The sequence below is a fragment of the Haemorhous mexicanus genome, chromosome 6, assembly GCF_027477595.1.
Source record: "Haemorhous mexicanus isolate bHaeMex1 chromosome 6, bHaeMex1.pri, whole genome shotgun sequence".
NCBI lineage: Eukaryota > Metazoa > Chordata > Aves > Passeriformes > Fringillidae > Haemorhous > Haemorhous mexicanus.
The window spans coordinates 65277398-65294371 of record NC_082346.1 but is presented as its reverse complement, the minus strand read 5'-3'; the positions used below and the strand labels follow the sequence as shown (position 1 = coordinate 65294371).

Genomic DNA, 16974 nt, shown 5'->3' with positions numbered 1-16974 from the left:
TATTTCCAGCAAATTCTCTTCTCTCCTCAGCTGCTGTGTGAAAATCCTGACCCACAACAGCAAAATGAGCTAAAGTGAGAGAGAAATGAGGCAAAATGCTGAGAAATAAACACACAGAGTCAACCCAAACTCTGCTTTTCTCTCATTTTTCACTCCTCAACTCAGCAGCACTTGCCACAAAGATAAACCCAAGCGTGGAATGGAGATTTTTTTCCTTCTAAAGGAGTTCTTCCCATCTAACAGAAATAATAAGGGGGAAATAATAAAATTGGGGCAAGGAAGGAGCTGAGCTTCATTTATTTAATGGGTTCTTCTTGTTGTGGTCCCTTCTCAGCATTAACAGGGCCACAGAAAAGAGAGGGAAAAGGAAAAACAAACACCTGGAGTGTTTTAATGAGACTTTGTTCAACATCTTGCATCTCCCAGGCATCGTCTTCTATAAATAAAAACGGGGGGAAATATTATTATTATTTTTATTATGATGCCATGGCTCATGGAATTTGTGTCTACAGGGATTTAGGGATGTGGCTTTTCCTTTGGGCTGGCTGGCACTGTCTGCTGGGTCAATTAAAACACTGAGGTTTCTTTTCACACCAAGTTCTTCCTCTCCTTGTCCTTATTCTGAGTTGTTTTCCACTCTCAATTCCCCTTCCCAGTGTAAATCCCAGCAAATTAATATTCCTGAGCTGAGGAATGACAACAAAACTTTGGAGCCAAATGTCAGAAATTCAAATTCAAGCACAACATTCCAAATAAATCCACGCCCAACTCCTGATCCAATCCAGGCTGATCCAATGCTCCCTCCCTGACCCCCAGGACAGAAATAGCTCCTAATTCCTCATCCTGCTGGAGACAAGGAGATGTTGGGCAGTAAGAAGTGAGCAGGGGTTGTGGTTTCCATGAAATATGGAAACCCACACTGGCTCTTTGTCCATCAGTTTTTCCTGAGTCTGATTAATCCCAGGTTACTCTTTCAAGTTCCTACAGCTTGGAGTTTATGTTTCACTGCCGTTCCCAGATTAGGTGGTGGAAAATGAGGTTCAGATGAAGTGTTTGGTTCAGGGAGGTGAATCCTCTCTGATGATGCCGATCCAGCTCTGTATCCAAACCAGCTGCCTGTGTCCCAGGGGTTTTCCAGAAGGGAATAAACGAGCAGGGAAAGATTCCCTCCCGCTGGAAGCAGCCGTTGTGCAAGCCCCCCTCTTTCATTTTCACCCGAGGCAGACCCTTTTCCTGATATTTCTTGGAATTAAAGCACAAGGATCATCTAAAGCTCCCCACCAGGGAGGACATTCCCAGCCTTAATTTCAGGAACAGTTTCAGATAAGGAGGAAGGAAGAGATGAAGGAGGAAATGACAACTCCAGGAGCTTGGGATGCATCCAAGGCCTTTGGTGATGATTTCATAGAACCATGGAATTGGAAAGATGCCACAAGGATCATGGAGTCCAAATCCTTTCCTGCACAGACGCCCTCGCCAATCCCACCCTGTCCATCCCTGGCAGTGCTGTCCAAAGGCTCCTGGAGCTCTGGCAGCCTCGGGGCCGTGCCCATTCCCTGGGGAGCCTGGGCAGTGCCAGCACCCTCTGGAATAGTGGAACCTTTCCCAGATATCCAACCCGAGCCTGCCCTGGCCCAGCTCCAGCCATTCCCTGGCTCCTGTCCCTGTCACAGGGACCATCAATCAGAGCTGCTCCTCAGGGGGATGTTGAAGACCACATTGAAGTCTCCCCTCAGCCAGCTCCAGGCTGAACAAACCAATTTCTCTCCACTTTGCATGGAAAAACTGCTGCATCACTCGACACAAAAAGGCACCAAACCACCCTTGTTCCACCTCAGGGCTGTGATCCCAGCACAAGAACTCTGGCAGGCTTGGAAACCAACACTAATTCATCCCATAACTGATTAGAAATTTCCAGAAATCCCAGGATGAGCGAATCATGAAGGCTGAAAGAGACCTTGAAGATTTAGTCCAACCAGGACCATTTGGAAACAGAGGAAACCCCCGCTGGTGAACATGGAACATTGAATGTTTGGTATTGAATGTTGAGCATTGAGTGTTGAATGTTGAACATTAAACCTTGAATGTTGAATAATGAACGTTGGAATTTTGAATGTTGAACGTTAAACTTTGAATGTTGAACACTGGAATTTTGAATGTTGAACACTGAACATTAGATATTTAATGTTGAGCATTGAATGTTTGATATTTAATGTTGAGCATTGAATGTTGAATGTTGAACATTAACCTTGAATGTTGAACAATGAACATGGAATTTTGAATGTTGAACACTGAATGTAGAATGCTGAACACTGAAAGTTGAATGTTGAACATTGAATGTTAGATATTTAATGATGAGCATTGAACGTTGAATGTTGAACAATGAACATTGAATGTTGAACAATGAACATTGAATGTTTAACATTGAACGCTGAACGTTAAACATTGAATGTCGAAGGATGAATGTTGAATAGTGAACAGTGAACATTGAACGTTGAACAATTAATGTTGAACGTTAAATAGTGAACGTTGAACACTGAGTGTTGAACACTGAACATTGAATGCTGAACATTGAACATTGAATTTTGAATGTTGAACAATGAATGTTGAATGTTTAACATTGAATATTGAACACTGAACGTTGAACAATGAATGTTGAATGTTAAACTTTGAATGTTGAACAATGAACATTGAATGTTGAACATTGAACATTGAATTTTGAATGTTGAACAATGAACATTGAATGTTGAAAGTTGAATGTAGAACAATGAACGTTGAATGTTTGACATTGTATGTAGAACAATGAACATTGAATATTGAACACTGAACGTTGAACAAGGAATGTTGAACGTTAAACTTTGAATGTTGAACGATGAACATTGAACATTGAACATTGAGTGTTGAATAATGAACGTTGAATGTTAAACATTCAATGTTGAATGATGAATGTTGAATAGTGAAGAGTGAACATTGAACGTTGAACAATTAATGTTGAACGTTAAATAGTGAACATTGAACATTTTGAGTGTTGAACGTTAAACTTTGAATGTTGAACAATGAACATTTAATGTTGAATAGTGAATATTGAATGTTGAACATTGAACACTGAATGCTGAACATTGAACGTTCAACATAGAACACCAAACATTGAACCTTGAATGTTGCTGTCCCACTGGATTAGGACTGGAATAATCTTCCAGAAGAAAAGTCCACGGTTTTCCAACTGAACTCACCTCTCACGATGATGTTGGTGGACTTCTTCGCGGGATTGCCGACGTTGTTGTTGGCGATGCAGCTGTAGGTGCCGGAATCCTCGGAGGTGATGGCGGGAATGGTCAGGGTGCCCCCATTCAGGACAGTCTTGTTGGGCAGGACCCCCACAGACCTCACCCACGTCAGGCTGGGCGCCGGCTCCCCGCCGGTGGTCACACACACCAAGGTGATGGCTTCTCCAGGGTTCACCACGATGGGGTCGTCCACGAGGAGCTTGATGGAAGGGGATGCTGCAGAACAACAGGGATCACAGAATCAGGGAATGGTTGGGGTGGAAGGGATGTTAAAGATCATCTCATTCCGCCTCCTGCCATGGCAGGAACACCTTCCACTGTCCCAGGCTGCTCCAAGTTCCATCCAGCCTGGCCTTGGACACTTCCAGGGATCCAGGGGCAGCCACAGCTGCTGTGGGCACCCTGTGCCAAGGCCTTGCCACCCTCCCAGCCAGGAATTCCTAATTCCCAATATCCCATCTATCACTGCCCTCTGGCAGAGGGAAGCCATTCCCTGTGTCCTGGCACTCACTGGTTTCTTTTTCCAGCTCTGACTGGTTGTTCCAGTAAGGAAAGGAGGAGATTAAGAAAAGCAGGGAAAGTTAAGCCATGGAATCACAAAATCATGGAATGGTTTGGGTGGGTAGGGACATTAAATCCCATCCCACTCCTGCCATGGCAGGGGCACCTCCCACTGTCCCAGACTGCTCCAAGCCCCAATGTCCAACCTGGCCTTGGACACTTCCAGGGATCCAGGGGCAGCCACATTCCCTGGGCATGCAGAGGCAGGTAGGGATGGATGGATTAATGGATGGATGGATGGATGGATGGATGGATGGATGGATGGATGGACGGATGGACGGATGGATGGACAGCCCTGCAGCCACATTTGGGATGGAACATGCCTGTGTGTGGGACAGGTGCCAGCACACTGGTTTGGAAACCTTGGAAAAAGGAATTAGTCAAGAACTTGTTTGGCATGGGAAGCCTGTTCTCCTCAAGTCAGACCCTGCCACTCATCCATCCCTCCTCATCTACCTTCTTCCCAGTGAACTCCTGAGAACTTGGCTGCCAGCTGGGATGAATCCCTGGAGCTGGAATGCAGAGAGGCATCTCCCTTGGGACATCATCCCTTTGTACATGGAGAGACTGAACTGTCCCGGACAGAGGTGTTTTCCCTCTCTGGGATGTACAGCCTTCAGCTCACACCTAATTCCTATAATTCCCATAAAATTCCCATAAATGCTGCACCTATGACCAGGTGTAGTGGGAGCAGTCAGCACAGGTTGATGGGGAGATGCTGCTGACCTCAGAGAGAAGTGATTAAATTTATTTCTCTTTTCTTGTCTCTCCTTTTCCATGAAATATTCCCACGTGATAGAAGAGGAGAAAATGTCATAAGGAACAATATATGCAAATAATGCATATATAATATAATAATGCAATAATGCAATATAAGCAAATGCTATAAGGGGCAATAATAAGGGACAGGGCAGCAATTAATGGGAGAATATAGATAAAAATAAAATATGAAGAATATAAAAATATAAATATAAATTATAAATTATAAATATAAATATAAATAATATAAAATCCCACTCTGAGCTGTGACATTCTGTGTCCCCTGTGGAGAGGGATCTACCCTTGCTGGATCCAGGCTTTGCTCCAAGGCATCCTTTAAGCTGCATAAATGATGAACCAATGTATAAATATCCATTGCTAGGCCAGGAAAAGCAGCATTTCCAAAAAAAAAACCCAGGAATGAAGGTGAAGGATTGACATTCTGGGCCAAGAATGCCAGCAAATGTGGTAATAAAAAGGGAAAGGCAATAAAAATGTTACATTCCAAAATCACATCCCCATCCTTGTTATTACAGGGAGATATTCCCAGGTGTTCTGCTTTAGATGGGAATCTTATTTCAATATTAAAGGAATACAAACCAAGTACTAGAGGCAAATACAAGAATCAGCCATAAAATCAGAGTTTGCTTCATTTGGGCATCACCCAGGAGGAATTTGCTTTGTCTGCATTTGGAAGCAGGAACAAAAAAAAAAAAAAAAGGGAGGAGCTTCCTTTGTACCTGTCCTGGCACTGGGAGAAGTGGGAACATCATATTCATGGAATATCCTGAGTGGGGGGGACCCACAGGGATCATTGATCCAGCCCCTGTCCCTGCCCAGACCCTCCAGTAATCCCACCTTGGGCCTCCCTGGAAGTGCTGTCCAAAGGCTCCTGGAGCTCTGGCAGCCTCGGGAGTGTGTCCATTCCCTGTGGAGCCTGAGCAGTGCCAGCACCCTCTGGAATAGTGGAACCTTTCCCTGCTGTCCATCCTATCCCTCCTGGACACAGCTCCAGCCACTCCCTCAGCCCAGTCCTTGGTCACCAGAAGGAAACTCCTTAGGAGAACAGAGATTCACAATCCAAGCCCTCTCTTCCAGTTCCTCCCATTTTTGGGCTCCTCAAATTCTTCCCAGCATGAATTCCTGGTTCAGGTAATTTAAAACCAAAGGAATTGGGCTCATGGCTAAAAATCCAGACCCCAAACCAGTCAGCTCTGCCATCTGTGCCAGGGTCTCTTTGCTCGCAACCTCTGAGCTCTTCTTCCGTCAGCTGATGCCTCCAGCAGCTGATAGATCCCTGGTTTGGAATTCCAGCTGGGAAACTGGGAATTGTGCCATGTTTTCTGCTTAAGGAGGTTTATTTTTGGAAGAAGGTGTCAAAAACAGGAATCCAGGTACAACCAGAACCTGTGGGGTCATCACCAACACACAGCTGGCACCTATTTCCCTCTCCCTTCCTCTCTCCTGAGTTTCATCATTTTTCTGAACAATTCCAGCAAGGAGCTGCTCTTTGCTCCCACTTCCCATCAAATCTTGAGACAGGGAACAAGGGAACCACGGATAATCCTTCAAAACTTGAAGCAAAAGATAAAAGCACCAACGTCAACCCAAGCTGGTGGGGCCATTTCCATAATCCTGCAGATGAAAGGGAGCCCTTTGCCATCCTTCAGGAACAAAGTGGGATGGGATAAAAAGGCTGGGACACATCCCTTTTATCCTGGCACTCCAGACAGAAAGTACATGGAAATGAGGGTTTGGATACTGCAGTTTCCCTTTATTTACAACACAAGTTTCACTTTCAGCTCCAATCCCAAAAAAGCAAACAGAAATCCCTGGATTTCTGCATCCATGGACGTGCAAACTGGATTTAATCTGAAAAATATTTAGAAATTTAGGAAGGTTGTTGAGGTTTTCAGCAAATAGGACTCAGTGGAACAGATAAGGAGTCAAACCCCTCTTACGCAGGGAATATTCTCAATATTCCCAATATCCACGAATGAGCCTTTACATTGATATTACTTTGCTAAAGGAGGAAAGAATGGTGACTTATAGCCAGGGAACCATGGAATCCTGGAATGGTTTGGGTTGGAAGGACCTTATATCCCACCCAGTGCCACCCCTGCCATGGCAGGGACACCTTCCCCTGTCCCAGGCTGCTCCAAGCCCCAGTGTCCAACCTGGCCTTGGGCACTGCCAGGGATCCAGAGGCAGCCATGGGAACATGGGAGAGGTTCATGCATGAAATCCCATAAATTCCACGAATTACAAATGCAACTAAACCATCCCTGCCAGAAGGAGTCAGGACTAAATGGGTCTGTTATCTCTCTCACAACCTTTTCCCAAGCTGAGGTCTGTTCTAAATGACTTCCAGGATTGAGGAGGGGAACACTGGGCTATGGAGCATTGGCCAGCAAAGCTTCTCCCAGCCACAACCTCCAACCCAGAAGAGCCTCAGCCAGCCAACATTCCCAGTCAAAACCTCCCTTGGACTCCGTCAGGAATAATAAAAATCATCACCGAACAATAGCAAGCTCTGGGAAATACTCCCAAAACTTTCCTGGAGCCTGCTTTCCAAACATCCCGTTTGCACACCATGAGAAGGCCTCCCTGTCCTGAGGGCTCCGCGTCCCCCCTGCCCTTTGGAAGTCGGGGTTTCCCAGAGCCAATCCCACATTGCGGAGTCAGGCTTGGCTTGGCAGGGGACAAAGAGAGCGGCAGAGCCCCTGGGAGCTCCTCCCCTGGCAGAACAAGGCCCTACTGATGCGAGGGAATCCGCCCCGCTCCCATTCAGGCCACAGCTGCAGCCTTGGGAAAGGGGCTCCCATTCAGAGCTTCCGTGCGGGAGCGGCGCTGCCGCAGTGAAGGAGCGACGGACGGAGAGCAGAGATCTCTGCAGCCAGGTCTGGAACTTGGGGTTCATTGCAAAGGGCCTGGGTGCAGGGCCCTGCTGGGAGCTGCCAGGCACAGCTCAGAGCAGGGCCCAGAGAGGGAGAGAGGGGTAAAGAGAGAGAGAAGAGCGTGGTAAAGAGGGTGAGAGAGCGAGGAAGAATAAAAAGAGACCGAGGTTCCCGTTCCAATACCATAAATGTTCTTCTATGTTGAATATTCTAATTCTCACTCACCAATCTAGTCCAAGACACAAATCCTACAGCATTTACACACAGCCTATAAGAATCAATATATTCCCATCCTGTGTTCCATTTTAAACCCTAAAAACTCCTCTTTGGGCCCTTCTGCCAAGCCAGCAGGGTCTGCTCTGCCCCTTGGAGCTGTCTGCAGGCAGAGGGTGTTGTTCCATCCAAAGGGGATTCCCTTCAGCTGGCCGTGCCATTGTTTTCCAGGTGTTCAGTAACTGAGGGATCTCAGAGCTTGCTTTCATTTCCATCTCACTTACAGTTTCCATATTCTCAAATTCTTTTGTCAGGCAATCATATTGATCAGGCTTTCCTGTTTCATCTTCCCCAGCATCACATCCCGGGATTTCAGAGCTGCCTGGGGAGCCAACGGCGCCGGTGACAAAGTGCTCTTGGAATTATAGTGGATCACAACGCCTAGCCCTGCTGCTCCAGGCACTACCAGGAATTTAAATGGGAATTACATCCATTTCTGTGGCCTTGTGTTAAAGGCAAGCCAGGCACCGCTGGCAGATGGATGGAGATTGATTAGGAAATTAATAATTAATGGCTCCAACATAGTCCAGTCCTCACAAGGTGCTAAAGCAGCAGGAAACACACCCTGGGCTTGATAAATGACAGGGGCAAGGCTTTCTCAGACTGAGCACAAACCAAGCACTCCTTAAGTCACCGTTAACATGCTTAATTAGACCAGGCTGCCAAGCACTTGGACCAGAGAAGCTGTGGCTGCTCCATCCTTGGAATGTTCCAGGCTGGATGGGGTTTGGAGCAGCTTGATCCAGTTAGCAAGGTGTCCCTGCCCTGCAGGGAGTGGAATGGGATAATCCCAAACCAGCAGGAAACACACCCTGGGCTTGATAAATGTCTGGGGCAAGGCTTTCTCAGACTGAGCACAAACCAAGCACTCCTTAAGTCATCGTTAAGACTCTTAATTAGACCAGGCTGCCAAGCACTTGGACCAGAGAAGCTGTGGCTGCTCCATCCTTGGAATGTTCCAGTTTCAATGGGGTTTGGAGCAGCCTGATCCAGTTAGCAAGGTGTCCCTGCCCTGCAGGGAGTGGAATGGGATAATCCCAAACCAGCAGAAAACACACCCTGGGCTTGATAAATGTCTGGGGCAAGGCTTTCTCAGACTGAGCACAAACCAAGCACTCCTTAAGTCATCGTTAAGACTCTTAATTAGACCAGGCTGCCAAGCACTTGGACCAGAGAAGCTGTGGCTGCTCCATCCTTGGAATGTTCCAGTTTCAATGGGGTTTGGAGCAGCCTGATCCAGTTAGCAAGGTGTCCTTGCCCTGCAGGGAGTGGAATGGGATAATCCCAAACCAGCAGGAAACACACCCTGGGCTTGATAAATGTCTGGGGCAAGGCTTTCTCAGACTGAGCACCAAGCAAACTCTCATTTAGTCATTGTTAACACTCTTAATTAGACCAGGCTAATTAAGGCCAAGCACTTTGGACCAGAGAAGCCGTGGTTTCTCCATCTTTGGAATGTTCCAGGCTGGATGAGGTTTGGAGCAACCTGGGAGAGTGGAAGGTTTCCCTGCCCTGCAGGGAGTGGAATGGGATAATCCTGAAGGTTCCAACCCACCCAAACCATTTTGGGATTGATTCAAGGATCAGATGAAGATGTTGAGGGAATTTGAAGGGATGGAGTCTCTGCTGTTGCCTGGGATGGGGAGCTGAGGCTGGAATCACACGGGGAGGAAAATCCATCTGTCATTCTCGGAGCAGCCCGAAAAAATCCACTGCCAACGTGTCATAATTACAGTGAGACAAATAGAGGTATTTAGGCTGGATGTATGGAATTGAGGAAATGTCACAATTGGCTTTAGGGATTACTGGAAATGCAGAAGAAACCCAATAATTTAATAGCAATATCAAAGTACAGGCAGCGAGTCATGTCCTTGACAAGGCTCTCAGCTGTGATGAATGGAAATGAAAGGACATTATTTCCTCCAGTTTGGGGCATTATTTGAAAGGCAGAACCGAAGTAATAGAACATAATTGAATTATATTTTTATATCCATTGCTGTGTGTGCATCCATTTCATTTACAGCCAGCATTTCTTGCAGGAGCACAAAGCCAATATTCCTAACGAGACACGCAGTGCTCAGAGGAAGGGTTTGAGCTCCCTGCCAGGCTGGGAGCAGCATTCCTGTAACTATTCACTCCAGAAAGTCCGAACAAGAGTGGGCTGGAATTCCCAGACTTTGAGTTAGAATCAGAAAAACACAGAATGGGATTGGGAAGGAGCTTAAAACTCATCTTGTTCCACCCCTGCCATGGCAGGGACACCTCCCACTGTCCCAGGGTGTCCCAGTGTCCAACCTGGCCTTGGGCACTGCCAGGGGTCCAGGGGCAGCCACAGCTGCTCTGGCAATTCCATCCCAGACCCTCCTCACCCTCCCAGCCAGGAATTCCCTCCATAAATCCAGCCTAAATCTTCCCTCCTTCAGCTCTATTCCCCATCATCAGTTTGGTTTTTTTTACTGTTATTTTACAGGGCAAAAATCAACTTTTTATTGCCCACCCTGCAATAGGGCAGGTCCTTTCTTTTCATCATCAGCCCTTCAAAAAGCTCAAATTACCTCTAAAAAATACAAATCCAGGGAAAAAAAAAAGGAAAAAAAAATCCTAAAACTGAAGAAGTGATAAAAATCTCTTTTATACTTTTCTAGGTTTATCCTCTGCTGCTACAGAGAGATCTCAGTGGAAGTTGCACACCATGTGAAAAGAAGAAAAAATTCTTCAGCTAAACAGTTCTAGAGTTCTAGAACAGCTCTAGTTCTAAAAATCTGTGTTTAGGCAAATAAAACCTATTTATCTTACATCTCATAATTTTTTTTTTACTTAGTCTCTCTTTTCTCCTATTTCCTTTTCACTGCCTTTAAATTCCCAGCACTTCCAGGTCAAGAAGAAATAAAGTCTCTAAAATCCCAGATCTTTTAGGTTTGTGTCCTTTTTTTCACTTGATACATGGACTTACTGAGGTAAAATATTCCCAGAGCAGCTCTAAGCATTGCAAGTGCTTTGGGATCATCATGGAATGGTTCCTCATGGAATGATTTGGGTCGGGAGAGACCTCAGAGATGATCTAATTCCAACCCCTCATGTCACAGGCAGGATTTAGGGCTTTCCCTGGCGCACAGGAGAAATTTCCAGCTGGTAAAATACCAGGATCTGTTCTGGGATAAAAGGGGTGGCTACCCTCACCCAGGGCAGGTGTCCCTTGATGGCCAGAGCCACCCTTGTCTGTGACCCTGAACCTCCCCCTGGGGTCCCTGAGCAGTCACTGCTCCTCCTGTCAGGGATTAAAAAGAAAAAAAAAAATCCTATTTTTCAGTCTGCTCTGAGCCTGTCTCTGAAATAAAGAGGCTTAAAGTTGAGGCAAGAGCAAGATCATTTTGTCTGCACACCCTGTCAAAAATGGAAAATTCTGAGGTTCAGGGAGCAGAGTGGGGAGTTACAGGATAGAAATAAAGAATGGAATTATCAGACAATTGTAAACTGGAATATCCTGAGTGGGAAAGATCCACGAGGATCACAGAGCCCACCCCCTGTCCCTGTCCAGAGACCCCCAGCATTCCCACCCTGTCCATCCCTGGCAGAGCTGCCCAAACCCTCCTGGAGCTCTGGCAGCCTTGGGCTGTGCCCATTCCCTGGGGAGCCTGGGCAGTGCCAGCACCCTCTGGGGGAAGGACCTCTCTCTAAAATCAAAAACTACAAACAAACATACCTATAAATCACATTTATGAAGGTTTTTCAGCTGAGCTCAGTGTTTATATATTGCCATATAGCCACACAAGCTAATCCAGGTATCCCTATCCCATTCCTCAGCGGAATTTCCCTTTTCCCCCCTCCTCTAGAACTTTTCCAGAATCCCTCTGCTGTTCCAGCTGGGGGGCTGCAGCTCTGCTGACCCACACCTTTATGCTCCTTTTCCTCGGGGTTTCAGCTGCTCACAGTGACCCTGAGATGTGCACAGGCCTCTTTTCCCAGTCCTGCTGGTGAAGAAGGAGTCAGGATTCTTCTGTTCTCGTTCTCAAGGTTGTTTGTTATTTCTTATCCATCACATCCTTTCCCTGACTGCTGAGGTCTGTCCAGCAGCTCAGTCCATGGCACACTGGCTGCCCTCAGAGTGGTGTTAGCTTTTTCTACCAAAAACTCCCTGTATTTTATTTACCATAACTCCCCAATCCCTATCCCCTGTGTTAGACAGTGAGCTTCTACCTTAACCCAATCCAAAAGTGCCACCATCACCCAGAAGATGGAGGCCAGGAAGAAGAAGGAAAAAGAAGGACAGGGCACGCCCAAATTCCTCCATCTTGCCTCCTGAACTCCCATTCTAAACCCCCAAAAATTCTACATTCTCACCCCGTGACAAACTACCTATCATTCTATTCAAACTTTCATGGCTTGCAGATCCTCATATAAGGTTGGTCATTTGCTCCATGGGTGAAGATCAAAGGGGTCTTGGGCTCTGTGCCAGGGTCTCTGACCCCCTGCCAGGGGCTGGAGCCCTCCAGGACAGCCAGAGGGATATCCTGGGTTCTGACACCTTTTTTCCTGGGTGCTTTTCCTCTCCCTTTCCCAGCCCTTTGCTGTCTCGTGGGTGGGCTGTGCTGCCGTTCAGGCACAGCAGTGGCATTGAGGATTCCAGCGGGAGGAAGGGACGCGGATCTCGGCTTTTCAAGGCGCTTCCTCGCCGCTTCTGCTCGGGACAGGCTACAAAGGCTCCCACACTGGAGGGATGCATTCCGTGGGGTGTAAGAGCCTGAATGAGGGATGGGGGACTCCAGGGGCTCTTCCCAATGCATTTTATTCCATCCAAGGTGTCCCAGCAGCCCAGGGCCGTGGGTGACAGAGCTGTGCCCACAGCTCTCAGCTCCAGCTGCAGGCAGGCCTGCAGACCCTGAGTTTAGGTTACAGTGCATTATTTCCTTTGCTTTGCTGAGCATCTCCACACAGCAGAACCAATCTCTGCCTTAACTGTTACCTGCAGCCCCCCATAACTACTCTAATTCCCACATCCATGGCACTGCTCTCCAGTCTCTCACAGTCAGTTCATTGCAGCTCCAGCCAGAAGTTGGTTTGCACTTTTCTTGCAGTGGGAAATTCTGAGCCCTTTTTTCTCCTTGCCACATTTGCTGCCTTGTTTGCCTGTGCTCTCTTTGTGCTGGGTAAAAACACCTTCTTGTTTGGGGTGGGTTTATCCTCTGCTCTGGGCCATAAAACCCCTTCTAACTAACTCACCCTTTGCTCCTTGGTCAGCCAGTCAGGCTGGCTCAGCAATTCTTTTCTTCTGGATCCAAACTTGCTTCCATCTCTATTCCTTCTTCAGATTCTACATTCAAAAATCTTTCTGCCAAGCACACATAGCTGTGAGACTTTCCTGTCAAACCTTCATCCTTCCCAACAGTGGGGATTTGATCCAGAGGTGCTGAGGAAAGCAGGATCCTCCCCTTGGCAGTTTAAACCCATGGTGGCATTGCCCCTTCCCTGCTGAATTCAAATCCACACAGGATTAAATCCATGCAGGATTAAATCCATCCCAGCCACACCAAACTCAGGCCTGCAAGCCAAGGTCGTGGATCTAAGAGCCCCTAGAGCACAATTCCTGCTTTCCAAAAATAGATGGGATGAGTTGTGCCTCAACTCCCCGAGTTCAGCTCTGCCTGAACAGCTCCAGACACCTCAGCCCAGCCCTGCTGCAATAGCAATCCTAATTAGTGGATTAGGGATTGCTGGCTAATGAGGAGCTGCCGAGGAGGGACCCTCAGGCTTCTGGAGGACACAGGAACAAACATCAGCAATGTGCTCGGGAAAAGGGAGCTGGGTTCCAGGGATGTAAGAAAAGGGAATTTGTTGGGAATGCAGGGAAGCAGCTCTGCTTGGACCCACTGTTTGTGGGGCTGGGAATGTGGAGAGCTCTGCATTCCCACAGGGCTGAGCTTCTCCAAGGAGATCAGCAGCATCTGGGGGCACTGGGATGATGTGAACCCCAGGGAATAAAGGAAATGTTCTTAATACAGTCATGGAATTGTTAGGGTTGGAAAACTCCTCTAAAACATCGAGTCCAACCATTCCCAGCCCTGCCAAGGCCACCACTGACTGTGTCCCCAAGTGCCACATCCACAGGGATTTAAAGCCTTCCAGGAATGGGGACTCCAAACCTCCCTGGGCAGTTGTGCCAGGGCTGGGGAACCCTTTCCATGAGAGAATCTTCCCAATATCCAGCCTGAGCCTCCCGGGGTGACACTTGAGGTCATTTCCTCTGATCCTGGAGGTTTTTACATGGAAAATGAGAACCCAACCCCCCCTCCCCGGCTGTCCCCTCCTGGCAGGAGCTGTGCAGAGCCACAAGGGCCCCCTGAGCCTCCTTTGCTCCAGGCTGAGCCCCTTCCCAGCTCCTCAGGAATTCTCCAGCCCTTCCCAGCTCCTCAGGAATTCTCCAGCCCCTTCCCAGCTCCTCAGGAATTCTCCAGCCCTTCCCAGCTCCCTCAGGAATTCTCCAGCCCCTTCCCAGCTCCCTCAGCCTCTCCTGAGACAGACACCCACATTCTAGCTGCAGAGGGAAAGAGGACAATTCCTCATTCCATGCCAGGACCAGATTCCCTCAGCCCTGCAGGGAGCCAAAACCAGCCAGGATAACAGGATTGGTAGGGCAAGGTTTAGACCTAATAAAGAACTGGCCTGGGAAATCCCTTGGGATTCTTTCCAGCTTTATTTCCTATTATTCTTTTTTTGCTAAAGAATTGTCCTGGAAAAGCTGTGGCTGGCCCTGGATCCCTGGAAGTGCCCAAGGTCAGGTTGGACAGGGTTTGGAGCAGCCTGGGATAGTGGAAGGTGTCCCTGCCCATGGAACTGGATGAGACTTAAGCTCCTTCCATCCCAAACCATTCTGGGATTCCATAAAATCATCCACCTGCAGTGCTCAGCTCGGAGCACCCTGAGGATTTCCAGCCCCTTTCATGCAGATCCCACTCACTTCCCCCCAGGAACGCCAGGAAATGTGAAGAGAAATATTTTTTCCACCTTCCATAATTCCCTTTGCAGTGCATTGTCTGACTGACGGGAAACAAAGCAAGTTTATCATGACAGGCTTCAGCCTAATCGAGGGATTAAAAGTGAATTAAGCCTTTTTTAATTTGTCTCCCACCACATGCCCCAGACAGAGCAGCAGCTTCAGCTGTGATTTCAATGAGCTGTGGCAGGCAGCTGAAAAATCACGGATTGAAAGACTCATCTTGCTCGGGAAAAGTTCCTGGGCTGGTTTATTTTCTCCTGGAAGCTGCCAAAACTCAGCCTTAATTTATGGATTAATGATCACCTGCACTAAACTGGCTGCTCATAGACAAAGTAATATCATTTCCAAATGAATCAGTGCCACCCAAGCTGCTTTGTGGAGCGAGATAAAAGCCTGATTTGCTTTTCCTCAATCATATCACAGGAGCTATTCTGAGGAGCCCAGAATTCCCGTGGTTTTCTGGGTAAATATCCTGCTTTTTCTCTGGCATTTTGAAACAATGAAGGCTCTTGAAAAGCTCCATTCAGGTTATTCTTAGCTCGGAGTGTTCCATGTGCCATTCAGCAGGAGCTGGGGCTAAAATTCCCTTTTTATAGTGCCTCCCATGAAAACTGGTGACACCATCAGCTGTCAGTGATTCCTCTTTGACACTCAGCTGAGCTGGGCTTGGAACAGCAGATCCAGGGATTTCTACACGAGGAGGGATTTGTTGCTGCTCAACCTGCAAAACACGGTGCAGGTGAAGGCAGAGAGAATCCCAAAATCATGGAATGGTTTGGGATGGACGGGGCCTTAAACCCCATCCCATCCCACCACTGCTGTGGGGCTGCTTCCCTTCAAATTTCTTATCTATTGAGATAAGAAATTTTTAAATTAATTGCTGCCTTCAGACACAAAATCAGTCTCAACAAGCCCCTCTACCTTCTGCTTCGAATTATTGTCTTTAATTGTCACCTTGGGCTTTGGCCTGTGCACGGTGACACCTCTGGGGTGGCCTCAGCTGCTCCATTTCCAGCAGCCACTTTGGGTTTTGGGGCTGGTTTTGTGTTTTAAACTGATCTGTGCTGGGAAAAAGAAATATTTTTGCCTGCAAAGTGAGGTCACAGCATTGGAGGAGGGGGCTGAGGATCCAGGGTCTCATGGAACAGCTGGAGAGAGGGGATTGTGCCCCTCTGTGCTGTCCTTGGGAGACTCCACATGGGAAATTCCAGCTCTGGAATTCTCAGCACAAGAAAGTTGTGGATTTCCTGGAGTCATCCAGAGGAGGCCACGGAGCTGCTCCAAGGGCTGGAGCCCCTTTGGATCCAGGCTGGGAGAGCTTGGAATGTTCCCCTGGAGAGGAGAAGGCTCCAGGCAGAGCTCAGAGCCCCTGGCAGGGCCTGGAGGGGCTCCAGGAGAGCTGGAGAGGGACTGGGGACAAGGGATGGAGGGACAGGAGCCAGGGAATGGCTCCCAGTGCCAGAGGGCAGGGATGGATGGGAGATTGGGAACTGGGAATTCCTGGCTGGGCTGGAATTGCCAGAGCAGCTGTGGCTGCCCCTGGATCCCTGGCAGTGCCCAAGGCCAGGCTGGACACTGGGACACCCTGGGACAGTGGGAGGTGTCCCTGCCATGGCAGGGGTGGCACTGGGTGGGATTTAAGATCCAATCCAAACCATTCCATGATTCCATCAAATGCAGAACAGCCAAATCCCCCCATTCTGGTCCCACCAAGTGCAGTGGAATTGAACACACTCAGAACCACAGCAGTGACAATAAATCTGGGACATCTTTGCACCTCTCAGATATTCCTGGCTCTCCATCCCATCCCTCCAGCTTCCAATCAAATCCTGTGGACAGCACAGGACTGAAACAGCTTCAACTTCAGGCTCTGATTTTCATTACTTTGGATTTATCCTGGATTCCTGTGGATTTACAATTTCTCTAATTTCTCCCGAGTTACGCCAGGTGAAGTTCAACTGAAGAACTTCTGTGGGGTGAAGTTTTAATAAATAAGCAAAGTTTTGGTTTAGAGTCACCCCCACCTAATCCCGCCCTTGATGCTTGTGATCAAATTCCTCATGGAAAAGAGGGAATCCTTATTTTCCAGGCTTGTATATTTGGGAAATTACTCTAGAAAAGACAATTTCCTCCCCATGGCATGTGTGAGGTGGGAATAATTCCTTCTTTTGGCGAAACTGCTCCAGGACCACCCCTCCTGGGC

General features: G+C 47.7%; 1 protein-coding gene across 3 annotated transcripts in view; it reads right to left on the bottom strand.

Annotated features, from left to right (window-relative positions):
• Positions 1-16974, bottom strand: part of MDGA2 (MAM domain containing glycosylphosphatidylinositol anchor 2) — a 207168-nt gene that overhangs the window by 92677 nt on the left and 97517 nt on the right. For all 3 annotated transcript variants that reach the window (XM_059850733.1, XM_059850734.1, XM_059850735.1), the window contains one exon: positions 3234-3503. In XM_059850733.1, coding sequence (XP_059706716.1) covers positions 3234-3503 — 270 coding nt within the window. The remainder of the gene's footprint in view (positions 1-3233; positions 3504-16974) is intronic.